The sequence below is a fragment of the Rattus norvegicus genome, chromosome 1 (genome assembly GCF_021556685.1).
Source record: "Rattus norvegicus strain SHRSP/BbbUtx chromosome 1, alternate assembly SHRSP_T2T, whole genome shotgun sequence".
Lineage (NCBI taxonomy): Eukaryota > Metazoa > Chordata > Mammalia > Rodentia > Muridae > Rattus > Rattus norvegicus.
The window spans coordinates 45,799,667-45,826,373 of record NC_141534.1 but is presented as its reverse complement, the minus strand read 5'-3'; the positions used below and the strand labels follow the sequence as shown (position 1 = coordinate 45,826,373).

The window sequence follows — 26,707 nt, the reverse complement described above, 5'->3', positions numbered from 1 at the left end:
CTAGTCTAAAAGGCTCAAAGCCGAGTTCAAGCCCGCAGAGAGGTAGGTCTGCTTCACATGGCACAGGTACTGAACCGGCCTTCAAGTCTGGAAAGGACAAGTCCGACTTTACTACCACAGCCAGCATTAAGAACTGACCATCAATGACACAGGAAATACCCCATTATCAAAGCATGCCAAAGTAACATTTTATTTCATGTAGTAATCATAAAAGTAACTAGATTTGCTAAGATTAGCAGAAATGTAAGGTTACCTAACATATGATATAAGCATGTCCTCTGAGGGGAAGACTAGGCAGTGACAGCCAATATTCAGTCACTGGGTTGATGGCTCTGGAAACTGTTGCCATGATGATGAGGACTGTTTGTATGAGAGTAGCTTGGGAACTTGAAGACTTGAGGAATCCAGTTATGTATTTTAGTAAAGTAGAACAACTGCAAATTAACCATCACCACAAAGCACAAGGGCTATCATCTAAACTCTGTGAATTCAAGTGGCAGGAAACACTAATATTTCAAATGCATATACTCTATCTCCACAACCACCTTGTTTAATCTAAGCTCAATGGACTATTTATAGCATGGTTCTATAGAAGCCGACAAACTACTAAATCTTGATTCTACACACAGTAATTAAGACGCTGAGTTTTAGAAGTTGTGGAAATCACACCCTCCATGCAAATCTGCATAGATGTCCTCACTAGTCACAAAGCATCCTCAGGGCAGGAAAATTGAGGAGAGCTTTCACATTTTACTTGTGAGCAAAGTGTCTTCTAAAGGAAACCTTATCTGTCAGCATCAGCGAAGGGTAGACCTGCCTTCAGATTAGCTGAAAGCACATCACTGCATAAACTGAAACCGTGAAGAACGAAAAGTGAGTTCTTAGAGAGGGTAATAGGAGGAGTAACAACACACGTGCACCCACAGAAGGGGAACTCCAGAGGCTGCAGCAACCATAAATCCTACATAACCTGGCATTTGCTCACGTGGCACACTCATTTCTAAATCTGGTAACAGGATTTCAGTCTTTGCTCAAACACAAATTATGAGACTTACAGAAGCCACTTACATCTGTGACTTAAGTTTCTCTTACGCAAAACAGACACCACAAAGACTACTTCCCAGGATGGCCACAGGATTGCGTCACACCCGCAGTGCAATTACTCAGCTTCCCAACACAGTGCAGGGCCTGAGTAGCTACAGGTATCGTCAGTGACAAAGACTGTTTAGCTATGAAGAAGAGCCCAAAGACATTCTAGCAACTGTTAAGGCCAGGTCCAATACTGTTGGGTTTTGTTCCCACGGTCACTTTCTCTTCTCTTCAACTTACCATTCACAAAACAGAAAACTTAAAATAGTGCCAATTTCTGGTTTGTTGTTGCTGCTGCTGTTGTTTAAAGGCATGGACTAGCTATGTGACTCTGGTTGAACTCGAGATCTTACTGCTTCCGACTCCTGAGTGGCCTGTGTTCCATGACACTCTACAAGTTAAGGTATTAAAATGCTGGAAGCAGCCTACAGATCAGGATAGAGGGCAGCCCACTTCCGATGAAAGCCACACTTTCAGTGGGCAAACTGCCTGCTCCACAATAGCCAGGACTACTGGGAAAGGCAAGAACACAGCCCGTCGGTGGCAGATGGGGCAGGAGGGGACGAAGAGCATTTGCACTCAAGCACCCTGCACTTAGAAATGCTGCTCTGGTGGATTCAAGCAATTTCAGATAAAAAGGTATTTGGAGGGAAAAAAAAAAGCAAGACTCCATCCTTTTGCTGGTTATCATTGTAACAACGGAGCCTGGTCACTACCATGGCTGTAGTGCATCTGTCTAGGCATCAAAAGTAACCTCAAGATGATTTAATGTACGCAGAAGGACAGAAGACTGAACATCTGTATCTTCTGACCTGGGGGAAGAGTACTTGTACCAATCCCCTGTAGAAGGCCTCAGGGGACAATGTGCAAACCCATTATAGCACGAATCTGGTCATGTGCAAATGTAGTCTCAGTTTACGGCATGAAGCTTCTAACATTTTATACAATTATACCTCCTTCCCCCTTTGATGTAAAAGCAAAGAGAGACTGGTAGAGGAGAGGGGGAAGAGGAAGCAAAGAAGCCTCTAGGTCTTTGTTCTCTATCTTCAATAATCTTTAGAGCAAAGCAAGGTAGTGGAGGTTAGTCTAAGCAAGGAGAAACCCGACTGGTGTTAGTTCCTGACGTAAAGCCCTTCTATGTAGTCTTATTTATGACGAGACTGAGGTCAGTTCCTGGCCGATTTAACATTATAAGTCTGTTGAGATAAAGTAAAGCTTGAACTTCCCTATAAAAGCCCGAGTAAGTAGAGAAAATGCTTCTTGTTGTCACTTCATGGTTCTGTTCCCAGTCTTTTCTTGATGCAATAGTTCATTTTTAAAGTATGAACTTAAACTGATACCTTCTCTACATTTCAGTCACCTTCCAGCATCAACTGGCAAAAATGTATTGTTTCCTATACCACTAAAATAATTCTGGGAAACTAGAATACTTTCTGTGAGTCTGGTTGGACTTAAGAGTTTATTTACTGCTTTCAGATTCCTGAGTGGCCTGTGTTCTACGGCATTCCACAAGTTAAGGTATTAAAATGCAGGAAACAGCCTAAAGACCAAATAGTAGAAAACAACTTAAAGAGTACTGTGTGTAAGCCAGGTATAGTGGATGATGAGCCCTTGTAATCCCATCACTAGGAACAGGGTTGGGACTGTGGGGAACTCACAAGTTCAAGCCCAGCCTAAACTACAGCAGGAGAACCTGACCTAACAATTAAAAGGAGAGGAAACATATTCAATATAGATTTGAAATGAAAATACTTGAGTAGGATTAAGCAAAAAATACAGAGTGTGTCTACAGTAACTTATGCACACATATCTATGTGTGTGTCATAAAACATCTCCATGAATGCTAACAGCTCCTAGAGAGGAGGGACCCACCGGGAGCAGCACACCGCAAAAAATCACTTCCTGTGTGAGCTGACATTAAATTGATCCTGTAAGTTGTGATGGGTCAAATTATCGTTTCTAATCTTTCATTAAATTTACGATTGTTTTTCTTTATACGTGAACATTAGATTCTCAGTGCTACAGCTCACATGGTTTACAAGATGCTCTGTTTTATATAAAAGCCACAGCAAGAACACTTAGGAAGAACATAATCCTGGGCCACCCCGCAGCATCTGTGATTAAATAGTTCCGTGTTTTATTTGCCTGCTTTAAAAATGAATTACAGATATATGTTCTCATCTTTATGCAGTATGTTTGAACGATACTTGTGCGTAAAGGGGGAAAACCTAAGAGGTGCTGAAATACTTTATTAACACAGCACCTAGTAAATAATGTCTTACTAACATAAAAAGCACATAAGGCATAGCAAAAATATTTTAATTGAATATAAAGTACCCTTGGTTCAAAGGTCATACATACCCACCTGAACACACAGTGAGGAAAATACAGTATCTTTGAAATCATGTGCTCAGGGCGGATGTGTGCTAGAATAGATGGGCAAGGAATGTGTTCAATCCACTCACCACAGTAACTCACACATGTTCATTAAACTGTCGGCTGCCTACTTTCTACGTCTCCTCCTTCTTCCATTCTATTCTGAGTTAGGAATTACGTTACCGCCATTGTTAGGTTTTACTGGAAACAGTTCTCATTTCTGAGTAGTGCTGCTTGCAATTAACAGCACTTTACCCAATGACATTCACTGTTTTTAAGAAGTATTTCTTAGTACATCTTTACAATACTATCCATCTATCAAAAGCAAAGACATCATGAAGTGGATGGATCTTGAAAGTATCATTCTGAGGTGACCCAGTCCCCAGAGGACATGTATGCTTGTAAGTGGGTACTAGCCATTAAATGCAAGATGCTTATGCTACCCTCCACAGACCAAGGAGCTGGGCAGGAAGGAGGGCACAAGCAAAGATGCTTGAGCCTCACTTGGAGGGGGTAATGGGATGGTCACAGAAGGCAAAGGGAACTGGGTGGAAGAGGGGATCCGGAGGAGGGGTGATAGGGTTTGGAGTCAGGTGTGGGGAGAGGCAGGGGAGATGGCTGAATTGCCATGAGAATGAATGGAAATCTGCAACTGATTGGGGATGGGGAAGATCTCCAGGAAGAGACAGAGACCTGGGACAGGGGAGGTGCCCAAGAATCAATGGGGGGTGTCTTTAATGGTGACTCTCACAGCACTGGGATATGGAGCCTGAAGAGGCCATCTCCTGTAGCCAGGGAGGGACACCAACCCATTCACAAAACTTTCAACCCCAAATTTATTCTATCTACTATAAGAAATGCAGGCATGAGGGATAGATAGAGCAGAGACTGAAGGAACGGCCAACCAATAACTGCCCCAACTTGAGATCTACCCCATGGACAAGCACCAATCCCTGTCATTATTAATGCTACTGTATTATGGTTGCTGCAGACAGGAGCGTGTAGTCCTCTGAGAGGCTCCACTGAGCAGCTGACTCAGACAGACACAGACACCCACAGCCAAACAGTGGATGGAGCCTAGGGACTCTTACAGAAGAACAGGAGGAAGAATTGTAGCCCCGAAGGGGATGGGAGCTCCACGGGAAGACCAACAGAGTCAACTAACCTGGACCCCTGGGGCGATTAGACTGAACCACTAACCAGAGAACCTGCACGGACCAGACTGAGGCCTCTCTGTGCATATGTAGCAGATGTGTTGCTTGGTCTGCATGGGGGTCCTCAACAGCTGGAGCAGGGGCTGTCCCAAAAGCTGTTGCCTGTATGTGGGATATGTTCTTCTAGCTGGGCTCTCTTGCCTGGCCTCAGTGGGAGAGGAAGTGCTAGGAAGTGCCAGGGTTGGGGGAATACAGGGTGGGGAGGGGGTTGGGGGTGTCCCCCTCCCACTCAGAGGAGAAGGGAGGGGAAAGGGAGGATTGTGGGAGGGGTTGACCAGGAGGGGGCAAAAAATAAATTAATTAAGAAGTACTTTTAAAAGTAACTTAAGAAATATTGCTCCTGGTCTCAATCATTCATAGAGTATCATTTTTCACATGAGTAAGGGTGAAAAATTTAATAAAGCAGCAAAATTCCCAGGATGAAAGAAGGCACTGTGGTAAGAATAAAGTGTTAGTGAAATGACCTTGTGTTCTGAATGGGCCTTCCAATTACTTCTGACCAGTGCCTCCTCCTATAGAGACATGAAACAGCACTGCAGACCAGTACGGCAGTGTTACGTGTTACTAGGTGCTGTAGAAACTCACCAGCCGCAGACATATATACATACACTAATGCTGACAACAGAGACCATGCTTCATGGAACGTGTACACATGTAAGAAATGGTTTCAGTTGGCTACACTGCGAGGCAGAGTGTGGCATCGCTCTGCCATGGCACACACTGAACTGTGTAGGGCTGTTGGGTGTGTGGCTCAGTGGGAGGGAGGATATCCAGCATAAAACTGGCCCAGGACATGATGGTCCCCAGCGGCAGAGCAAACCCCCAGTGTGTGATTCAGTGTCTGCCTGCAAAACTGCAGTGGCCGGGTGGTTCTCACACGCATTTCCAGTTGGCAGCAGACTAGCAAGAGCTGTGACCACAGGCAGACAAACTAGCAGGTCCTAAGCCACTTGTCTGGATGGTTAGTGAGACTGGGCATGTCCTTCCTTTCTGTTACACTGACAAGGAAGGACAAGGGATGGACAAGCACAGATTTTGTCTAAAAGGAAAGGGTGTTCTCAAACATGCACACGGTGACACAGTCCTGACAACTGCTGGGTTAACTTACACTTTCTAGAACCTTCAAACTAGTGCAACCCTTCTCAGGTACCCATGGGAAGGTCGAACGCTTAGAATTAAAACCGGATCACTAACAAGTAAGTCTTCTTTATATTAACTTGAATAAATGTCCATTAATTCTGATCAGAGTAAACGGAATTAAAGTCATTGTGAGAAACTGTATTCAGTACCATCTCCTAAAGGTCAAAGCCAGTTTTTCCTGAACATTTACTTTGCCTCATGGTTGAAATCTTGACTTTTTATCCTAAGGAAAAGACCTGACATCAAACCAAACTATTAACAGAGTTACTTTGGAAGTAAATATTCAAACACTTCTTTCTACTCTTACCTGCCTTCCCCAAACAATCAGAATATACCCTACTGTCTGTATTCATGTATTCAGGCTGTGTGAGAAAAGGCAACACAACTTCTCATAGCTGCCAGATCATCACCATCACCCATCACCGGAGGAGCACACAAAAAAGTCTGACTGTGAATGACTGGTATGCTGTCACAGCTTAGAAACGCTAGACAGCACAGGATGCAGGGCTGAAAATGCAAAGGAAAGGAAGGAATGCTCACAGAATCCTAGGCAAGCTTTCCACTGGCAACTCAAAGAGACTGATGGCCTTTTTATCATGTATATGCAGAATGTGGGAAACACAAAAGGAAGCAGCAAAGAAGTGAAACTCAAGAGCAAAAGCCAGTCCCAAACACTTCTCCTCCTTTACCTTAGAGCCTCCTCTAAACAGTGTTACCCAGAGGCTATGGATCCTTTATTCCTGGTATCTAAAATCGCTTAGGCCATCAGTGCCAGCTACATTTTTGTGCAATTAAGAAAACTGATGGCATGCATGTGAACTAAACTCTTAATGACAGTCTCAGATAGTGTGAGAAACTGCAATCACTTAATGTGACATCTGACTATGTGCTTAGCCGTATTAAACAAAGCACCAAAGAACTGCCTCTCAGCCGCTATCCTTTAATTCCTTTCTTCACATTTATCAAGACTAAAACAAGCTATAACCATGAGGAATGTCAATTTACCCAGTGCTCCCAATTTTCTATCAAGTTTTAAGAAATATTATATTAAACTTTTAAAAACATTCTTTTTCTCTGTATGAGCAGAGATAGACATACAGAGAAAGAAAAACTACATGTAGGCTTGCACAATAAATATACATAGATACTGTGTACATATTGTTCAGACTGCATGATTTTTATATCATACACAGGCTTTCATCAGCACACAACTATTCATTGTTGTTAAAGGGTAATGAGAAACTTGAACAGCTAAGTGCATGCTAATAACAATTCAGTTTTAAGAATTTGTAGGTTAAAAAAATACAATTCCTAGAACACTGTTATCAAACAAATAAGTTTTATTGGCATCTAAAAACAAAATTCACCCAACATTAAAACGTATTTGAATGTTTATGTTGTTTGCTTCTTTTCTTTTTTACTTACTGCAGTATGAGGAACAAATCACACACACTTACTTTGGAGTAACAGAGACCATAGTGGAGATTTTTACAAAATCACTTTTTAAAATCTCTGTATTATGCTCCTCAAGAATCTAGAGCCAGTCCTTGCATAAAATATCACAGCTTTGTCTGTCACCTTAAAACCCTGCAGCAGCCTAGAGATATGGAGATGTGCCACACCTTGCTGTTCTGAAATATGTCATTGCCATACCCATCCCAATGACTGTGTCTAAAACCTTCTCTTCCATAGGAAGTCTCGACAAGCTGTTAGCATCTCCTTGACGTTAAAAGAATCTGGGGCAACATTTATACTTTATCAGAAAAATAAAAAAATGTTTACCTACCATGTTCATATTAAGAACAATGTCTATACAAGTCAGTTGTACAATTATTTTAAGAGAAAGGTGAACACGAACATCAGATTAACTTAGTTCTGGTAGATAAACGTGAACAACTGTGGTGCAGTCAGCCATTAACCTCTTACAGAGATGACAACTGTACAAAAGGTTTCTTTTACCTACTGAGCGATGTTATGTCCCCTCAGTCTCTGTGCTTTCTACCACCGCTTCACTCTCTACACCAGCAGCTGTGCCGCTCTCCTCCTTGTCTGCGTCTCCTGAAGACGCCAGCTTCTCATAGAGTTCAGGGTCCTTCTGCACTGGCAAAGGCGGTGGCGGAGCATGTCTCTCTGTATTTTCACCATTAACTTGAGGCACATTCTCACCTTTCCGTTGAGAAGTGGCCCCTTCGAAATAATCAAAAACCCGAGCATGAGGAGGGGGAACCCAAGTGTTTTGAATTCTATCTCGTCCAAGACGATTCCCATTAATTTCTCTGCAGAAATCAAAATCTCTGTCATCCCTATCCCTCTGCCTCTCCCAGGGTCTTCTGCGGTCATCAAAATCTCTGTGAACTTCTTGTCCAAATCCTCTGTTCCAAGGACCACTTCTAGGATCAAATCGATAATTTCCAGCCCGAAATCTGCCTCTTTCTTCATGTAAGCCCTTTGGACCACCAAAGACAGGCAGAACTCGGTGCTCTCTCTCATCGAAATCTCTAGGCCCCCAAGGCTTTTCTGGGGGAAAGCCAAAGTGGTCTCTTCGGCCAAGGTGGTCTAGACCTGGCCTCACAAGAGTCTCTCTCATGTCCACTGGAGGTCTTCCAAAATGATCCCTACCATCTAACGGAGGCCTTCCAGGGCCTTCTCTGGGATCTATAGGTCGTCCAACCACATCCCTAACATCCACTGGAGGAGGTCTATTAATGCCCTCCCTGGTTTCTATAGGAGGAAAGCGGTAATCTCTATCCCCTTCCTGCTGGATATTGTCATTCCCAAGTGGTATTCTTTTATCTGGGTTAGGAACACTGTCTATATTTGGTCTTCCAGGAGCCAGAAAAGGTCTTTCTGGCTGACTAAAAAGATCCCCTGGAGGAAAAGGTCCACGGGGTGGTGGATGAAGAGCTGCGTCAAGTACCGATGGGGGAGGGATACCCCGTTGTGGTGGAATTCCAGGCTGTAGTAAAGGGAATCTTGGCCCAGGAGCCTGTGCTATCAGTCCCGGACGAATGTCTAACATTGGCAACGCAGGCATCCTTTGAGCAGGGATGGTTAAAGGGGGTAAGTTTTGAGGTCCAATTGGTGGCTGTGTTCCCAAAAGTCCAGCAGGATTTGTAACATTTGGTGGCTGTAGTCCTACAAGTCCAGAGTTGTTAGGCAAGTTTGGAGGCAGTACCCCAAGAAGTCCAGAGCCACTGGACACATTTGGTGGCTGTATGCCCAAAATTCCAGAGTTATTGAGCATATTTGGTGGCTGGGCTCCCATAATCGCAGCACTGTTGGAAACATTGGCTGGACGAACCCCCAGAATTTCAGAATTGCTTGATACGTTTGGTCTCTGCACGCACAGGATCCCAGAGGTGTTTGAGGCCCCAGGCGGCTGTGCTAACATTGGAGCACTGCTTGGAATATCACTTGGAATCACTAAAAGAGAAAGAGAATAAATCATCTACAGTAACAGTTACTCTGCTGTGAAAAGGAAATAAATTATTAACGTTCTAATTCTGCTAGTGAACTTTAGCTCCCCCACTCAAAGAATCAGACTTCACCAGATACAGGATGACCACCAACCTCAGACCATTCATAGCACACAGAGTGGAGCACACACATCAAAACCTCAGTGGAGCTGCAGTCTAAAATCCTCGGCACAAACATGTCAGGTGTTTTTGTGTGTGATCCTCCACCACTAAGATATCAAACAGTGGGGCCATTTAAAAGAGAAAAAACATCACTCAACACTTTCACATACCGTTTCTTGCTAGATGATATTCTGGTACAGTACTTGGCACGAGCTTTCAGCTCTTACCTTCCTGTAAATAAACACTATGTAACGGTATGCTGACAACATCCAAGAGCAGCACCATGTGCCTCCAAATGGTGAGGGCCGGGTTTTAATGAAGGTCTCAAAACACCCAGAAGTATGCCATTTGTAATTTGTCCTAACAGCACTGGACATTAAAATAAGAGACCTTGTGCATGCTAGGCAAACACCTACCACTAGTCTATGTTTCCAACCCTTCAGAATGTCTCTTCTGAAAATGATACTGTGGGGCATGCAGAGAACAGAGTCTACCAAGACAAAACAAACCCCTGGATTTTATATATGTACTCCTCTAAAGGTTAGTACTAATCTTCAGAAAAATAATTATGAAGTTAATCTTATGTCTACAGTTTTATAGTCACTGCTTTTGTTTTTACCTGGTCTGGTATTCTCACCAGAAGGAATCTGGTGTTCTGTAAGGTGAGGTACTTTTTCTTCAGGCTCTGCTTTACTGGGAGGATTAAAAACATTTCCAGCTGGTAGAGTTGAAGGAGCAAGATTGCCAGCAACAGAACCACCTGGTAAAACAAGGCTGCCAAATCCAACATCTTTCACAGTTTCTGGGGTCATAGACAATGGTGGTTGCACTAAAGCTGTTTAAACAGGACAAAAATTTATTTCAGACTTAATCAATTTATAAGCTAAGTTTTCTGGTAACTCAAGTGTTTACTTAGTGGCATCCCTGCATTACTAAGCACAATGTATAATAATCAATGCTCAAAATTACTAGTCATAACAAGGAGGCTCAGCTCTACGTATAAGGCTTTACTCTTTTAGAATAAGAAAACAATTTTATGAAATATTTTCACCAAAAGTCTGGTACAGGAGGACTCACTGGTGAAGACTATCCTAGTAACATAAAAAAACTAATTCTCTGAGAACGCCAGCCTAGTTAACACTAAATACACAGAAATGACTAGCAGACAGACAAGTGGATGTGAGAATGAAAGACTCTGGCCAATCTTGAAATTACAATGTGTGAGTATAGGGTGGGGAGTCCTTTATATTCACTACCTTCATCGAGCAAGGTTAGTCAGCAAGGTGAACTCTAAATGTAACGCTATCAACATTCTAGTCAAAAGCACTTGGTAAAAACACCCCTCTCCACGTCTATGTAACCTATACATTAGCAGGCTGAACAACAGAAATCTAACAGAAAATTGCTGGGTCATCCCTGGACACTTTAAGCAAGGGTGACCCCATCCCATTCACCTCAGAAACACCTGGGCAAATGGTGCATCTACTACAGACAACTAAGACTGAATAGAGATCATGGGGATCAAGTGAGACAGGAAGAGCAGCACAATCCCTTGCTATAGTTATTGAGAGGCAGGCCTCTTTGGGTGGCAAATTAAAAAAACAAACAAACAAACAAAAAACTTCTGAACACTACAATTTTCAGAAAAAATTGAATGCTACCTAAATCATGAGGACAACATTTTAGAATATAAAGAAAATGGATTTAGAGTTATAAGAAATCAATAGACATCTCTATTATTATTTGTGCTCTCATAGAAAGTCTTCTGTAATCAAATTTTTAAAGCAGGATTTTCCAAAATAACTAAATGCTTGCGCAGAAACCCTATGTTTATTAACAGGAAACAGGAAGTAGAAATTTAAGATACTTAAATGCCTGTAAATATTCGTTTTTGTAATCCTTCTGATTAGGATGGCAATACATGTACTCTGAAGGCCAAGAAAGCAGCAAAGAACCTAGTTTCTTCAGAAGTCTGGAGGGCAGTACCATCCGTTTACTACTTCCTGTCTATGACTCATAGTAAGGAGAGGAGGTAAACATTCGTTTCAGTGTGACAACAGAGAGAAGTATAAAAAGAAGCCAAGTACAACACCCTGTAAACTTGTACTTGAAGCTCTGTTTTATCATACACATTTCTACTCTTTTTATTCAAACTACATCACCCCCAGCTTTGCCCACTCAAACACTTTCCACATAACAGCCCTCAGAGCAAACAAGATCTAGCAGCCTGACTGTGGCCTGTAAATGTCCTTCTGCATCACACGAGTCTGGTTCAGACTACATTAAGACACAGTATGACTTGGGGACAATCAGGATGAAAAGCCTGGGACCCTCTCAGATGAGATGGTGACTAAATGCAAGGCACAGAGAAGCAACACAGGTAAAGGGAAAAGCATCTCAACACAAGAACAGAGAAGACCGTGGATAGGAAGTACTGTATTAGTCCATTAATACACATATAAACAACGAACACACAAAAGGGCAGTGGGGATTCCTGTCCTTCTGTCACCTGCTATTACTAGAGTCATGCACTCTGAACTGTGCATGTTGTTATGTATGGTGACCTTCCTGTGCACTACACCTCAAGGTCACTAATCACCATCACCTGGCAAGTTTCCATTACATTAAAAAAAAAAAAATCCCAACAAAGGAATGAAGAAGGACTTACTACTTAGAAAGATTAGCAATTTTCAATTAATAATGATAAACAGATTTGGTCAACAATAATCAACAAATAAAAACATTAAAAACTTAATCGGCAAACATTTCAATTACTTAATTGCAATACCTGAATATCCTCATCAAGTGTTAACATTGTTAAATATGTTAGAAACCTCCAAGTGTAAGCAAACCATAATATAAATTCTGTACTAGAATTACCCTGGGGGCTGGGGATTTAGCTCAGTGGTAGAGCGCTGGCAAGCGCAAGGCCCTGGGTTCGGTCCCCAGCTCCGAAAAAAAAGAAAAAAAGGAAAAAAAAAATTACCCTGAGGTATAAATAGATTCATCCAGTCTAACTCGGTCCACTCTAGTGGGGATGGTAACAAGTGGAGATGATGTCCCGGCATGAGCCAGGACAGAGGCACACAAATAATTTCTGTACTTTCTGCTTGGTTTTGTTAAAAAGTATTGTCTGTCTTGTTCAAAATGAACAGACACTAGTATGACAAGATGCATGTCTAAGACATGTTGCTGTGTCCTTGTGGGAAAACATGATCCACGATGTAATAAACAAGTCCTCAGCACTAATTCCCCCCTTACAACATCTTGTACCTAGGAAGCAGCTGAGCAGTAGTCAAGGACTATGAACTGGAAGGGAGACCAGGCAGGAGGGCGCTGGAGGAAGACATTTATAATAAACACAACAAAGCAAAATCACAATGGTAACAGGATGACTTCTCTGGATCCTGACTAAAGGAAGCAGACTATGGAATGACAGTGTGAGACAACTGAGAACATGAGTAAGAACCTGTGAGAGGCTGTCAATTTTCAGAAATCATCGAACACGTGTTTGTTGAGCAACTAGCATTTTACAGGAATGAGCACAAACATACTAAGACTCCCTAGAATAAAACAGACTTTGTAAGTCAAAAACTCACATGTTGGTACTACGGGTGGGATTGCAGGGGGAGGTACCACAGGTGGGGGAACTGGAGGTGGCATAAAACCTACATGGAAGAAAAAAAGACCAAAGTAAAACAGCACAAGGAAAATTACTTGTTTGAAATCAAAGGTTTCAGAAGTTCTAAATGAACACCCACATTTTCCTGCTGTTTTAGGGTGGGGTTTTCACTCTGCTGCCCAGCTCTTATGGAGCCCGTGGACTAGGTCAGTCTATGTCAACTTCTCAAGGAATGCGGACCTCAGTGTTCCACCAGACCAACAAAATGTCAGTTTTAAAATGGCCTCAGTTTCCATGCTGATGGATCCAGGCATTATTTTCCAATTAAAATGACTTCTACACGTACTTTACTTGATTCCTCTAAGGCAGATAAAGCAGTGATCCTGATCACAGCACTCAGTTTTTTTTCTGTTCACTCACTAACACTCTGTGAAAAGCTCTGTGCTGCTGATACACATGGTAAGCTAAGGGGTCAATGTCGGAATGCTGCTCACGGGGAGAGTGCTAAACCTATCTCAGTGCTCACAGAAGGTAACACGATGCAGTCCGTCTGCCAGTCACTTTACTTCTTTAACATGTTATGTTATTTACCACGAGGTTAACATACTTTGTTAACTTTAGATTGTATGTTTTAAATTCTTGAATAAACCTTAAAATCAAATGACATTTTTGAGATCCTACTGACCACAAGACCAAATTATGAATCTGCTTCTTGCAGTTTTTAATAGTGTCACTATTAAGTTAAATAAAGAGGCTGAAAGCTGTGAGCCAACGGATCGAGAGTCTGGAGAACGGACGCTAAGACTGGTTTCTTCCTGTGCCGAAGTCTGCAAACCATTGTATGGCACTGAGGCCCCAAAGCCAGCATTCATGATACTCTAAACAGAGTTAAAACAGTAAGATATAAATTCCTTACCAGGAGGTGGTTGTGAAGGGTTAAAACTTGCTCGTAGAAAAGGAGGTGGAGGGATGGGGCTGAATCCAGGAGGGGGGACAGGCATCGACACAGGAAACGCTGGTGGAACTAAGCTAACTGCAGGAACGGTTGGTGCTACAGGAATCTTTGTGAGTAGAAAACATCAGTTAGCCAGTGTCTCCATCTAAAGTGACTACTACAATATGGATTACTATAAATATGGATTACTTTAAAGGGGAAGCACTAAATGTCCTTACATCTGTTTGCCTCTTCCTGTGTACTTTTTGCACACAGTATCAGTCAATAGGTAGCACAGCTCGAGACTGTAAGCAACCAACTCTCGTCAGCTGGCAGAGGCTCGGCCTTCCTTAGCACCTGCCCGCTAGGCTGCTCTGGGAAGCGAGTTCTCTAAACTTTGTTTTCTAATCTTAACACAATTATCTTTTATTCATCAGAACTACAAAAAGCCCAAAACATCTCTCCAGCATGGCTTTCTCTCGATCCTGACCCTCAAATGTTGTAAGGTCTGCTCAGCATCTCAAGGTCACTGCCTAAAGAGCACTTCAAGGGTCTCACACACAGAACAAAACGAGCTCCCAAATGTTACTCCCAAGAGAACTCTCCTTGAACCATTTTCTATGCTGGGAAAATAGCACTCTCCATACTTGTAATTGTTCGGACCAGGTATCTTTGTCTCCTTTTTGCACAACTCCAAACTCAATACCCATGGCAGTCCTGTTGGCTGCGGCCTCCAAGTCAACTCCCACCCATCCACTTCTCCCTCCTGTCCTCACCATCCTCTCCATGTCAGTCACCTCTCACCTACATTGCCAGTAATGTTCAGTCCAGCTCCTCTGCGCTGTCTGCTGTAGCCTGTTCACTCTCAGCAGTATAGCGAATAACTGAACTCAATCTCTGACCCCACTTCTCCAATGGTTCCCTGCACTCAGAATGACAGAGGGATTCCTGAGCTGACCTTACAGGCTCTCTCCTGCCATTCAGGCCTTCAGCTTGGATTTCCTCACACACATACAGAAATGGCTAATTCTTTACCACCTTTGAAGAGCTGTTGATGAGACAGGAGCACCCTGAACACCTCTTTAAGAGGGCACACAGCCATGCAGGCATTCCTGAGCAGCCACACACACCTTTCTCTATTCACAGGACCCACTCCTCTCTTTACATTTTTTGTCTCCCTGAATGACAATGAAAGTTCCACACTTCCCATGGATGGACCCCAAGCCCTAGGACTCCTAGTACCGTGCATAACTGAGCATACTCAATACATAAACATTTAAGTATAAATAATACCACTTCCAACAATAATGATTTTTCAAAATGTTTCACTAAATCTATTAAAATAATTTGATTAATCTAATAAAATTGTCAGATAATACTGTTGATAGAAATCTGCTTGCACAGAAAGCATCATCTAAAGAAAATACTTCAAGGTTAAGGGCATTACACCCTTTGTGCATTTAGTACGATAACACCATTGAACCTGCAGAATGTTTTTAACATCTTAACGACAACAGCCTCCAACTGTTCCTCAAAAATAAAATCAGATGGGAAGGTACAAGGCCACTAAGAAGGCAGCTAGTACTAACCTGCAGCATGGTGACAGGAGGAGGGAAAACCTCTGACTGCGTTGTGACCACTGTCTCCTTCTCAACTGCAGCTGGACTCTGTGTCGTCTGGACAGTCTCTTTAACGGGTTCTGAGGTTTTCACAGTTTCCCATTCTAAGTAAAATATTTGAAATTGATGTCTTTTAAATGCAGCTTCCCAGGTTTCCCTCTCATTTATGTTACATCTAAATACTAGGCAAATGCAAAATGAGTAACACAGGAGAGAAAACGACGACCCTGAGCTGTAACAGTGACATCCCATACAAGTTTTCTCGATTGAATAACCAGTCCTGTTCCGTGTGCCATCAAGCTCAATTAATGAAGTAATGCAGAGAAATATCCCAGGGAAGACCAGAACGGAAGAAACAGAATTAGTTAAGCATGTGGCACACATCCCCAGCCAAGCACTGAGGAGGTAGGGGCACTAGGACAGGAATCAGAGGCCAGGCTGGACAACAGGAAATCCATCACTAGCCTCCACCTTTTTCAGAGCAAAGAGCAAACATGAGTAGCTTTTACTTCTCTGTACATCTGCCTTCATTTCCTCTGTTTCACGTTGATCAGGTTCTGGAGTGCTGTTTCCAAAGTGGACACTTGTCTCAACTCTTAGATATACTACACCCACAGACCTACGTCCATTCACAGTGAAACACACCTATGGCTGGTTCTCGATAGTGTGCTCCCCCCCCCCCTTCTCCTTCCCTCTGTCCTATTTCCCTGCCCCCTCCACCCCACCCCCACCCCATCTCATCATGCAACCTAGGGTAGAACTGGTTATGTGGACCAGGCTGGCTTCAGATGGGTAGAGAGCACATGTCTTAAGACATCAAGGATTGAGTCATGTGCATCACCATACCTGATCTGTGATCAATTTCTTCATATACCAACACAGAGATCCTATCTAATTTCTTTTTGCTTATTATTTACTTCTTTTGAGTACAATATTGTTTTTCCAAGTACGGAGTAAAGACTCTATAGACCAGGTGATATCTCTGTTCTAACTATATACTTGCCACTGTAAATAATGTAAAAAGGAGAGAGAAAGAATGAGAAGGAAGAGGAGGAAGAGAGAGGGGGAGGGGAGGAAGAGAAGGAAGGGAAGAAGAGAAGTCCTAAAAAAAAATATGGACACAAGCAAGTATGGCTGTGGTTCCACAAGCTACTTTTTCAGACCAGGCCATTAGTAGGTTCCAGCCCAGAATGTAGGCCAAGGGAGCCTGTGCCACATTCGCTAAAGATGACCTTGTTTCACTATCAAAACATCAGTTCCTGAAGAATCAACTGTCATGGCAGAAGTTCAGACAACTAAAAGAAGGATTGTCCTAGGAAAACAGCCACAGGGCAGGAAGCAATAAACTGTGTTGATCTATCTGGTGGTCCTGAGGTTCAAACCAAAGGCCTTGCTCATGCTCAAAACATGGCTCCTACATGAGAGACATCTCCAGACAGAAGGCAACAACATCAAGGAGATGTCTGCACGTGTTTCTAAACAGGACAACTACCCTGAAGCAAGCAACCTTTGATAAGAGAGCTAAGATAAGAAACAGAAAACACCATACTCTGCACAAATCCCAAACAGTGACTAGAGTTTTTCCTTCTGGTTGTGGCTGTAAATACTACTATTTTTAAAGAGAGCACGCCATATAATCATTGGTTATAGGTAAAATACGAAATGTTTCAGATGGTATTATGCTACAGCACCTGAACCAGCATGAGAGTGTCTGCTACTCCAAGAAGCTACTAGAATCCTTGTTTTCCACTTAAAATTTGTAAAATTAAAAATGCTTCAAAAAAGCCTCCCTGTGTAAAGCTTTCTCTTAAATATAATTAAAACACTGTCATAAAAGAAAAAAATCTACATATGCAAGCTTTCATTTAGTGTTTTTCTAAACAATTTCTTGACACATATGAAAAAACAAAATAGTGAACAGTCAACCTCAGAAACAGCATTGTTATTTTTCTTCTTCTTGGAGTCAAATCCAGGAAATAAGTATAGTTTACTCTGCCTCCCCAGACACATTTCTACTATATCCTTCTGATGTGCACTGTTTAATAAAAAAAGCATTAGTACTCTTACCAGCATTTACAGTTTCCTGATCAATCATGCCTCCCTCTGCAAAGCCATCCAAGTCATCTACTTTAACTTTTTCCCAGGGTATATATGTGACTCCAAGATCCACGTCCCAGAACTGTTTGTATTCTGTCTTTACACCTTTGTTCAAAGCCCAGGCAATCTACCGGGAATGGAGAGAGAAAGGAGAAAAAGGAAGATCGCATACATACTGCAATAAGAAGAAAGTTTGAAGTCATATTTAAACAAATACAAAAAGCTCACTTTTCTGAGTACTTATTTTAAACTTGTATTGGGGAATCATGTTTGCCACGGAAGATCTGTTTCCACTTCTTATCCAATTCTAAATAACTCATTTTGGGATATAATAAAGTCTACTTTTATAACAAAATCTCAATCCCACTGGCAATGACTAGGATGGTAATGAAGAGTTTACTAAAGTCCTGTACACCACGCCAGTACACATCAGTGATACTGAGTTTAAACACACACAGTCGAGCAGTGGTACAAGATAGGCACGCACTGTCTTTAGAAAGAGTTCAGAGTTTTAATTTAGGTGCAAAAACTGACTAAATGCATTCTCTCTATTAACCTTAATGTTGCAACCCTTTAACACAGTTCCTCATATGGTAGTAACCCCAACCATAAAACTATTTCCATTGTTCCACCAGAACTGTAATTTTGCTGCTGTTATGAATCATAATGTAAATACATCTGTGTTTTCCAATGGTCTTAGGTGACCAAAGGGATGGTGACCCACAGGTTGAAAACCAGTCCTCTAAAGAGTCTAAATGAAACTGAGTCAATCACAGAAGGAATGAGAAAACAATAAATTCTCAATGTGAAGACTAAGAAGAAAAAAGTGCTTAGAGATAAACCTTTTAGAAACCTTAAGAAAAAAATAATGTAAAGAAGTAGTCAATGAAAGACAAACCTAAATAAAGAAGATCTAACCAGAACAGGGCCTGAGTTGGCCCACGTGTGTAGGTGTGAACTTAAGGAGCAGACAATCTCAGACTTTGGCTAGAAAGTCAGTGTACTTATTCCTAATTATGACTCAATAATACTCAGCTCTTAAGCTTGCTAAAAACATCGAAGGTAAGGCCGGGATGGAGATTAGCGTGAGAGTGTGTGCTATAACATGTTCAAAGCCCCAGGTCTAATCCATCAAGAAGCGAAGGGGAGGAAATGATAAAAAAGAACTGGGGCTTTCTAGCAGTGCAAACAAGAAGAATCATGTGACACTGCCTATGAAAAATGTTTGGCTGTGATGTAAGAGGCTGAAATGTTAGTCATCACTATACCACAGACTCAATCACAGAAACGTACCTTAATGACCTTGGAACCAATTTTATAGGATCCTGAACTCAGTTTCTGGAGAGCCCGAAATGAATCTTGTCGATGAACCATACAGACATATGCACAGCCCCTGGGTGGAATCATCTATGAGGGAAAAGTCCTTTTCTTTACAGAGAGCAGAAGGATGGAAATTCATTCTGACATTTGCTTCTCATAAAACTGAACATGTATGACAACTGACCAAACCACCACATTAATTCTCTTTCTCTGTTTATTGACACAACACATAGGTAATCAATTATTTATTCTTAATAAGCCCTATATCCACCCTTCCATTCTAAGCCATAATAAAGGTGAAATGTTGAATACATGTTATCAGTTCCTTGCCTACAGAAACAGAACTGTATAGTGAAACAAAAAAAAGACAAAAACAAAAAAAAAAACAAAAAAACAAAAACCATGAATAATCTGCACATTCAGGAGCTTCATAGCAAACAGAGAACACTGAGCAGAGTGAACAGCGCGTGTCTCGCTGAGAATCACCATGTCGGACATGAAGAGAGCTCAAGAGATACTCACATTAATGGATTCGATTTGCCCAAACTCCTCAAAAAGGTTGGTTAAATCTTGCTGTGTAGCCTTCTTGTCCACTTGGCCAACCCAGAGAGTAGTGCTGCATACTGTCAGGACAGAGAAGCAGGGCCTTAAATCACAAGGACACAGGTGCCTCAAGCATTACTAATAACACATCAGACTCAACCAAAAATGTAGACAATTTGACAGCTCCCCACAAATAATGGCTACATTTAAAACTGACTGAGATCTTAGTGTCCGCTTACATTTCTACAGACCCAACTTCCTGCAGGTCACCAAATTGCAGGAAACAGCCGTAAATACCACTAACCTACCACCAGAGAGAAGTGGTATATCAGACTGAAAGAAAAGCTTTTGAGAGTCCCCAACTGATTCTAAAGTACAATACTTTTGAAACTATTTCCTACCTGTGGACATTCTTAATACCATTGTGTTGCTTCCTGAGGCCAAGTCCCAGGATCTAGAAGAAGTTACCTTACAGTAATGCCTCTGGCCTCATCACCCTATCCTGAAGACTCCAAGAGCCTCAGTTTCCCCAAGCTGTGCTAACATGTTTCCTATTTTTTTACAATGCTGCTCTATAATTTTTTTCATAACAAGTTGTTATGATTCTTCTCAATCCCAAAAAGGGTGTGGGGGGGGGGGCTTGGTTCTTGGGGTCTTAACCTGTTCATTTCCCTGAAAGCACTGTACTCTACAATCTGAGTCCAGGAGCAGCAGTGAGGAATACGACCACACTATTTCAAATGTGTTGAAAGAAAAGCAACCAGAGGAAACTGCTTCCACTTCAAGATGAAGAAAGTCTTGAGGTACTCAATGGAAGGAAGACATAGTCATCATGGTGCTTGCTGAACTTTTAACCAGAAATAGAAAATAAATTCATTCTAATTTATCCACAAAAGAAAATGAAGCTCTGATGCTTGTATAGAACACCCATGAACTAGAGAAAATCATTCTGTGGGAATTAAGTCAAGACAGCCAGAGAGCATGGCATGCTCTCAGACTACTAAGTAGAAACTGAAAAGCTGACACCACAGAAGCAGAGAACCTAAGAGAGGGACAGGAACCTGGAAAGGGTTTTCTATGTACGGTCAAAGGCTGGTAGTCAGAAACAAACCAGCTCTGGCAGGAGGAACCTAGCCTGTGATACATATACAAATACAGGCAAACAGTCTAAGTAGGATATGTTTAAAACTTCAGAAAAGAGATCAGGAGAGCTCAAGGGTGGGTTATGGGAAGGACACAAGAACATGAGTCATGAAGGAAGATAAAAGGCTGATTAGTTTGTTTCAACTCCACCACAGTGTTTCTTACACAGCTGATAAGAGCTCGTACACAACTTCCTATGTCTACTGCAGTAGGAAGAACCCAGCCCCTGCTAATCCTGGGAAGGCAGCTGTGAAGGGACCTCCAGTCACTGATTACATCTACTGTACTGACCTGTTCACAATATGTTGTGTTTCTGTTTTTTACATTTTTCCATAGGAAAGGGTTATAAACTGAAAGTTTCCACTTTTTTCTTTGAAGCAAAACTATTTCAAATTATTCTACCATAGTGTTATTTAACATGTAATCTGCAATGCTGTGTGTAAAATAGACTGAAGTTTTTAAAGAGGAGTAATGATATTCTACAGAATTGACTACAACTAACTAGTAGTAATTATTTCAGTTTTATATATGTAATTGCCTAATTTAATCATTACATTATGTATACATGTACAAAAATACCATATGGTACCTAAAAGTACATATGATTGTAAGGTGTAAAAATAACACATTTGGGGGACTGGGGCCAGCAGTTAAGAGCACATGCTATTCTTATAGGAAACCCAGTTTTACTTCCTACCACACACATGGCAGTTTACAGCTGTCCGTAACTCCAGTTAAAGAGGATTCAATGTTCTCTTCTCAACTGCATAAACATCAAGCATGCACAGGGCATGCATGCATACATGTATTCAACACACAGATATACAAAGAGAAGTAAGAGGAAAATGGATCCCATGCCTGTACCAACTGTTTTTTTTATATCAACTTGACACAAGTTAGCACCAGCTTAGTGAAGGCAACTTCACTAAGATCAGTCCGTAGGCCAGCCTACAGAGCACTTTCTCAATTACCGATTCATGTGGGACAGCCTAGCTCAACAGTTTTCAACTTGTGGGTCACAATCCCTTTCAGGGTCCTAGAACAGCCCCTTCACAGAGCCTGCATATCAGATAGCCTACATATCAGATGACACTACAATTCAAAATAGCAAAATTACAGTTATGGCGTTAGGGCTCAGCACAATGTGAGGAACTGTATTAAAGGCCACAGCCTTAGGAAGCTGTGGTGCAGACACAGCGAGCCTTTCTGTACAGCGCTTGTACAACCTTAGGGTGACGGCTGGGGCTAACAGAGACTAGAACAGCTAAAGTAAAACCTTTGTTTGGCTGTAATAACTGATGCTGGTCAGCAGGAATTGCAAAATTAAGAAGAAACGAGCAGATGGAGAAACAGCTTAGGGGTTAAAAGCACCAGCTGCTTTTTCAGAGGACGGACCCAGGTTCAACTCCCAGCACCTACAACCATCGGTTCACAACCACTGTTTAACTCCAGTTCCAGGGGATTAGAAGCACTCTTCTGACTTCCATAGAATTAGGCACAAAAGTAGTAGTGCACATACATACAGGCAAAACACAGGTACATGTGAAACAAACGGTTAAAAAAAAAAAAAAAACTTTTTTAAAGGGAGAGACCAGCAGCACTGAGGTAAAATCTTCTGGGAAATGGTTCCTCAGAGTTAGCACACAAAAGCTGTGTTCAAGAGGAGGCCAAGACTGTACCTTGTCCTGGCAGCCAAACCTGAGGGTGTAACAGTACATGATTTTCAAGGTATGAAGCGGTCATGGAGAGCAACTAAGGCTTGGAACTGTGTGTCAGGGCTGAGTTCCCTGAAGAGAGCCCAATAGAGGGTACAGGGGAAAGTACAGCAGGCGAGCCCAGCACTTTGGAGATGCCAGCACCGTGGGGGGATAACGGCAGCAGCATGGAATACAGCCAGCCTGAACCTGAGCAGGAACAAGCTGTGTGCCCTGCAGAGGGTGGACATGGAGAAGGCTTCAAGCCCTTTAGAGGATGTCAGACACTGGGCACTCAGTTATTTGTACAACTGAAGCTTAATTTTGCTTTATTCAGAGTGCAACTGCCCTGGTTCTTCCTTCTTTAAGTAAGAAAGTATTTGTTTTTGATTTTATAGGAGCCCATAGTTGAAGCTTTTGGATTTTTAAAGAGACTTTTTAAGCATTTAAATTTGTAAAGACTGTGAGACTACTAATGATTGTTAATGAGATTATTAATGAGGCTTTGAGGATATCAAGGAAAGGTTATACTTAACAAGTGATGTGTTTGAGTCAAGTTGATAACTTGACACAAGCTAGAGTCATCTGAAAGGAGAGAGCTTCAACTCAGAAAATGCCTCCATAAGATGAGACCATTGGCAATCCTATAGGACATTTTCCTAATCAGTGATTGATATGGGGGGACCCTGGTACTGTGGGTGGTGCCACCCTTAGGCTGGTGGTCCTGGGTTCTGTAAGAAAGCAGGCTGAGCAAGTCACAAGGAGCAAGCCAGTAAGTAGCATCCCTCTATGGACTGTGTATCAATCAAGACCTGCCTTCAGGTGTCTGCCCTGACTTCCTTCAATGATGACAGTGATGTGGATTGATAAGCAGAATAAATCCTTTCCTCCCACGTTCTTTTGGTCATGGTATTGTACTACAGCAACAGTAGGCCTAAGACGACGCCTCAACAGCTTCACAAAGTATGTGAGTAATGAATGAACAGATGGTAAATGAGTATTAATAAAGCCCCATTAATAAAGTAATGATTCTAAAAGACCCAGGGGTCATCACAGAGGGATGGAGAGCAGAGATTTGGGGTGAGGTGGGGGTCATTGGATTTGTCAAACAACACTAAAATATTTATATTTGGCCCCTTATAATGAGGAGCAAGTAAAAGTTTTCAGAATTTGCACTAGCTGATTATAATGTGAGAAGGCTCTGGAAAGATACCAAGGTCTAGTGAAATTGCCAGAACTTATAAAAAGATGCCATTGCCTTTGCTTTTGGGAACCTGAGTCTCAAGATGTTCTAGTAGTACCAAATGAGGGCGTAAATTCACTTTCCAAGAGCCACAGAAAGAGCCTAGGATGTATGTGATCCCAGTGCAAAAAAGTGTACACACAGCTATCTGTACAGTTATTCATACTCAGGTAAACTTACTTGAAGACCAACAGAAAATCCTACAAGTCTAATACTTTAGCTCTTGGGCTCTCTAGCAAGTGCTTCCCTGCTCATCTGGAGTCTATCAGTCTCCCCAGAAACAAACCTAATGGGAAAATAACTCTGTTGTACTTAACATGATCCTTGCCCCAGCCAGCTCCTGAAACAAACCCTACCATGACCAAATGTTTAAAGTACACAAAGCAGATTAAAATAGAGGAAATTTCTCTTCCCGTACAAAACCCGCAAGTTTATAATTTATTTAACAGTCACCCTGAGGTTGGCCTAGAGGTACACCAAATACCTAGCAGGAACAAAAACCTTGGTTTTAATCTCCAACACCACACACACTCAAATTAAAAACAATATATAAATAAGTATATAAAAACACAGCAAGGGGTATCTATGTATACCTATTACTCCTACAGATGAGAATACTCATAACTGACAGTAGTCACTGCGTCATGTTACAAATACCAGCCTGGCGTGTTTCACAGACCCTTGGTCAGGCCAAACGTCACAACTTGTATTAAGCAGTCTCTAGATCTATCTGCTAATGTGCTTCTCTCTCACAAAAGTCTGAGTCAAAGCCATTTAATTACTAACAAGTCCCTCCCTTTTCAGTTTCTTACTCTGAAAATAAAAATTGGGTAAGAGATTTTTATAGCAGAAAGCTAGCTGTTTGTTTGTTCTGTAGAGACCAGAGACCAACGTTAGGTAGTTCTTCAAAAGCTGTCCTGAGCTTTCTTGGTGGTGGTGTTGGGTTTTGAGGCATACTCTTTTGCTGGCCTGGAGCTCACCAAATTGGCTAAACTAGATAGCCTGGAATCCACCGGTGTCCCCTTCCTATTACAAGAGTCACACACCTTTCCAGGGTTTCCTGCTGAGCACCTCAGCCAGGCCCCTGCATCTCTGCAGCAAGTCTACTATACTAGGTAGTGAACTAGTTTCCAACACTGACTCTAGGGAAGTCTGACACAAGGATGCCACTCACCACTTAGCGTTTTCGATCTGACAGGAGGCAAGCCCTTTTTTTGGCGTTCTTTCTCCCTTTCCCTGGCTCTGCGTTCACTTGAATAGGAACGTGAGGATTTTCTCTTTCTCTCTCTGGAGCGGGAGCGAGACCTCTTCCTATGCTTTCGCTTTCGGGACCCAGAGCGTGACCTGGACCTCCGTTTTCTTGGTGACCTACAAAAAATAAGTATTTTACTTCTAATGAGAGTATTACCTTTCAATTTGAAGTGAATGAGAAAAGGCAGCATTTGTTATATTTAACCACCTCTTAAACTATTCTACAGTATAATCAACTATTAAACATGTGATCCACTGTAGTCTCATGCTGTGACAACATTACTAACAGATGCTAGGTGAATGGCTCTATGTCTGAGACTTTATTCATTAAAACAAAAGAAAAACACAATGCAATGAAGGGCCTCACTCTTGTTAAGTATCCTTTAGCTCATTCTCACACAGAATAGAAACGAAAATCTTAGAAAATAAAAACTACTTAGGTAGTTTTAGAACATCATATAATCCTGTTTTAAAATTTTAACTTCTAACACGTACAGTTCTTGACTTTACAATGCAAACTGATATGGAGTCACTTTCTTTACTGTACATGTGTATCAGTATGTGCCCACGTAAAGGCAGAATGTAAGAATGCCAGAGAGTGGTGACCTGGTTCTGACTATAGGATGCACTTCCTACAGGTTTGGCAGTATAGTTAAGATTTATAATACCTGCTTTATGAGTGTCTTGGGAGACACTCTTGGTATTGCTATACAATAGCTTAGAATACAAGTCATTTAGCTTGTTATACAATGTTCAGAAGTATTAATTCCCTAAGTAAGGTATGGTAGTATAAACTAAAATCAACTATAATCCAAAAATCACAATCTTGTAACAACAGCTGTTATTGTTACATAAAGAATCCAAAGAGCAGACATATGAACGAAGGCTATCTTCTAGTTTTGGTTTTCAATTACTTTTCCTGAGACAATTTTTTTTTAATCCCTAAATATATTTTTAAACTTGAAGCAAAGAATTAAAGTAAACATTCTATTAAATATTATTATAGAACCTTGATCGAGATCGTGAATGAGTTCTTGATCTTGAGCGAACAGCTACTTTCTTAGCTTCTGGTTCAAAGATCTCCTCTTCAACAACATCTTGCCCTTCATCAATATCCATATCCTTGGAAGGCAAAGTTCAAAGCATATAAACAAAAGGTCCAGTTAAGATTTAACATACAAGTGCAGTTCTGCCTTTACAGTTATTTTCAATATAGTATTAGTGCCTCACAGGTCATAGAGGTAAGAGTGTGAAAGACACACAAGACACACTACATTTAGGCTACAGTGTATTTACAAAGCACCTTACACACTTAAAGGATGTTGAACAATTTTGTTTTGTTTTTCAAGACAGAGTTTCTCTTTGTAGCTCTGGCTGTCCTAAACTCATTCTGTAGACCAGGCTGACCTCAAACTCATGAAAACAGGCCTGCTCTGCCTTCTGAGTGCAGAGATTAAAGATGTGTGCCTCCACGGCCTGACTGATTTTGGACCTTTATGACTCAGAAAAGCAGTGACTTTTACCTGTTGCTGAATGTCTATGGAATCATCTAAATTTGCTTCAGGTTCCAGAAAATGCTGTTGGCTACTCCCTTGTGAGGGTGAAGCTGAGTGCTCAGAGCCAAATGCTCCCTCCTGGCTGTCCTGAGGAGTTACCTGTTGAGAACAAACAAATGTTCTGAGACAACATTCTACCAATGAAAACTTGAATACAGCAAGCACCACAATTAAATGCTTAAGGGGAGTCATGCTCATGACAAAGCGTTCCTAGAGTACTCCATCTGAAGTTGTACTTCATATAAATCCAAATCTACTTTTAAAAAGAAAGCCTCCCAAAGAGGGTAT

General features: G+C 41.7%; 1 protein-coding gene across 29 annotated transcripts in view; it reads right to left on the bottom strand.

Moving 5' to 3' along the window:
* Window positions 1–26,707, bottom strand: part of Scaf8 (SR-related CTD-associated factor 8) — a 187,811-nt gene that overhangs the window by 103,761 nt on the left and 57,343 nt on the right. For 16 of the 29 annotated variants that reach the window (XR_015658432.1, XR_015658395.1, XR_015658390.1 and 13 more), the window contains 11 exons: window positions 26,387–26,518; window positions 25,873–25,985; window positions 24,787–24,980; window positions 19,512–19,612; window positions 18,963–19,076; window positions 17,640–17,796; window positions 15,543–15,676; window positions 13,936–14,080; window positions 12,997–13,065; window positions 10,017–10,232; window positions 7,779–9,242 (listed from right to left, as the gene is read on the bottom strand). Coding sequence is in view for 21 of the 29 variants with exons in the window: in XM_087616176.1 (XP_087472302.1) it covers window positions 7,792–9,242; window positions 10,017–10,232; window positions 12,997–13,065; window positions 13,936–14,080; window positions 15,543–15,676; window positions 17,640–17,796; window positions 18,963–19,076; window positions 19,512–19,612; window positions 24,787–24,980; window positions 25,873–25,985; window positions 26,387–26,518 (2,826 nt within the window). In the remaining 8 variants the exon portion in view is untranslated. Of the gene's footprint in view, window positions 1–7,141; window positions 9,243–10,016; window positions 10,233–12,996; window positions 13,066–13,935; window positions 14,081–15,542; window positions 15,677–17,639; window positions 17,797–18,962; window positions 19,077–19,511; window positions 19,613–24,786; window positions 24,981–25,872; window positions 25,986–26,386; window positions 26,519–26,707 lie in introns of those variants that run through there. The other 13 variants (XM_087615829.1, XM_087615890.1, XM_087616135.1 and 10 more) reach the window with 3 other exon arrangements.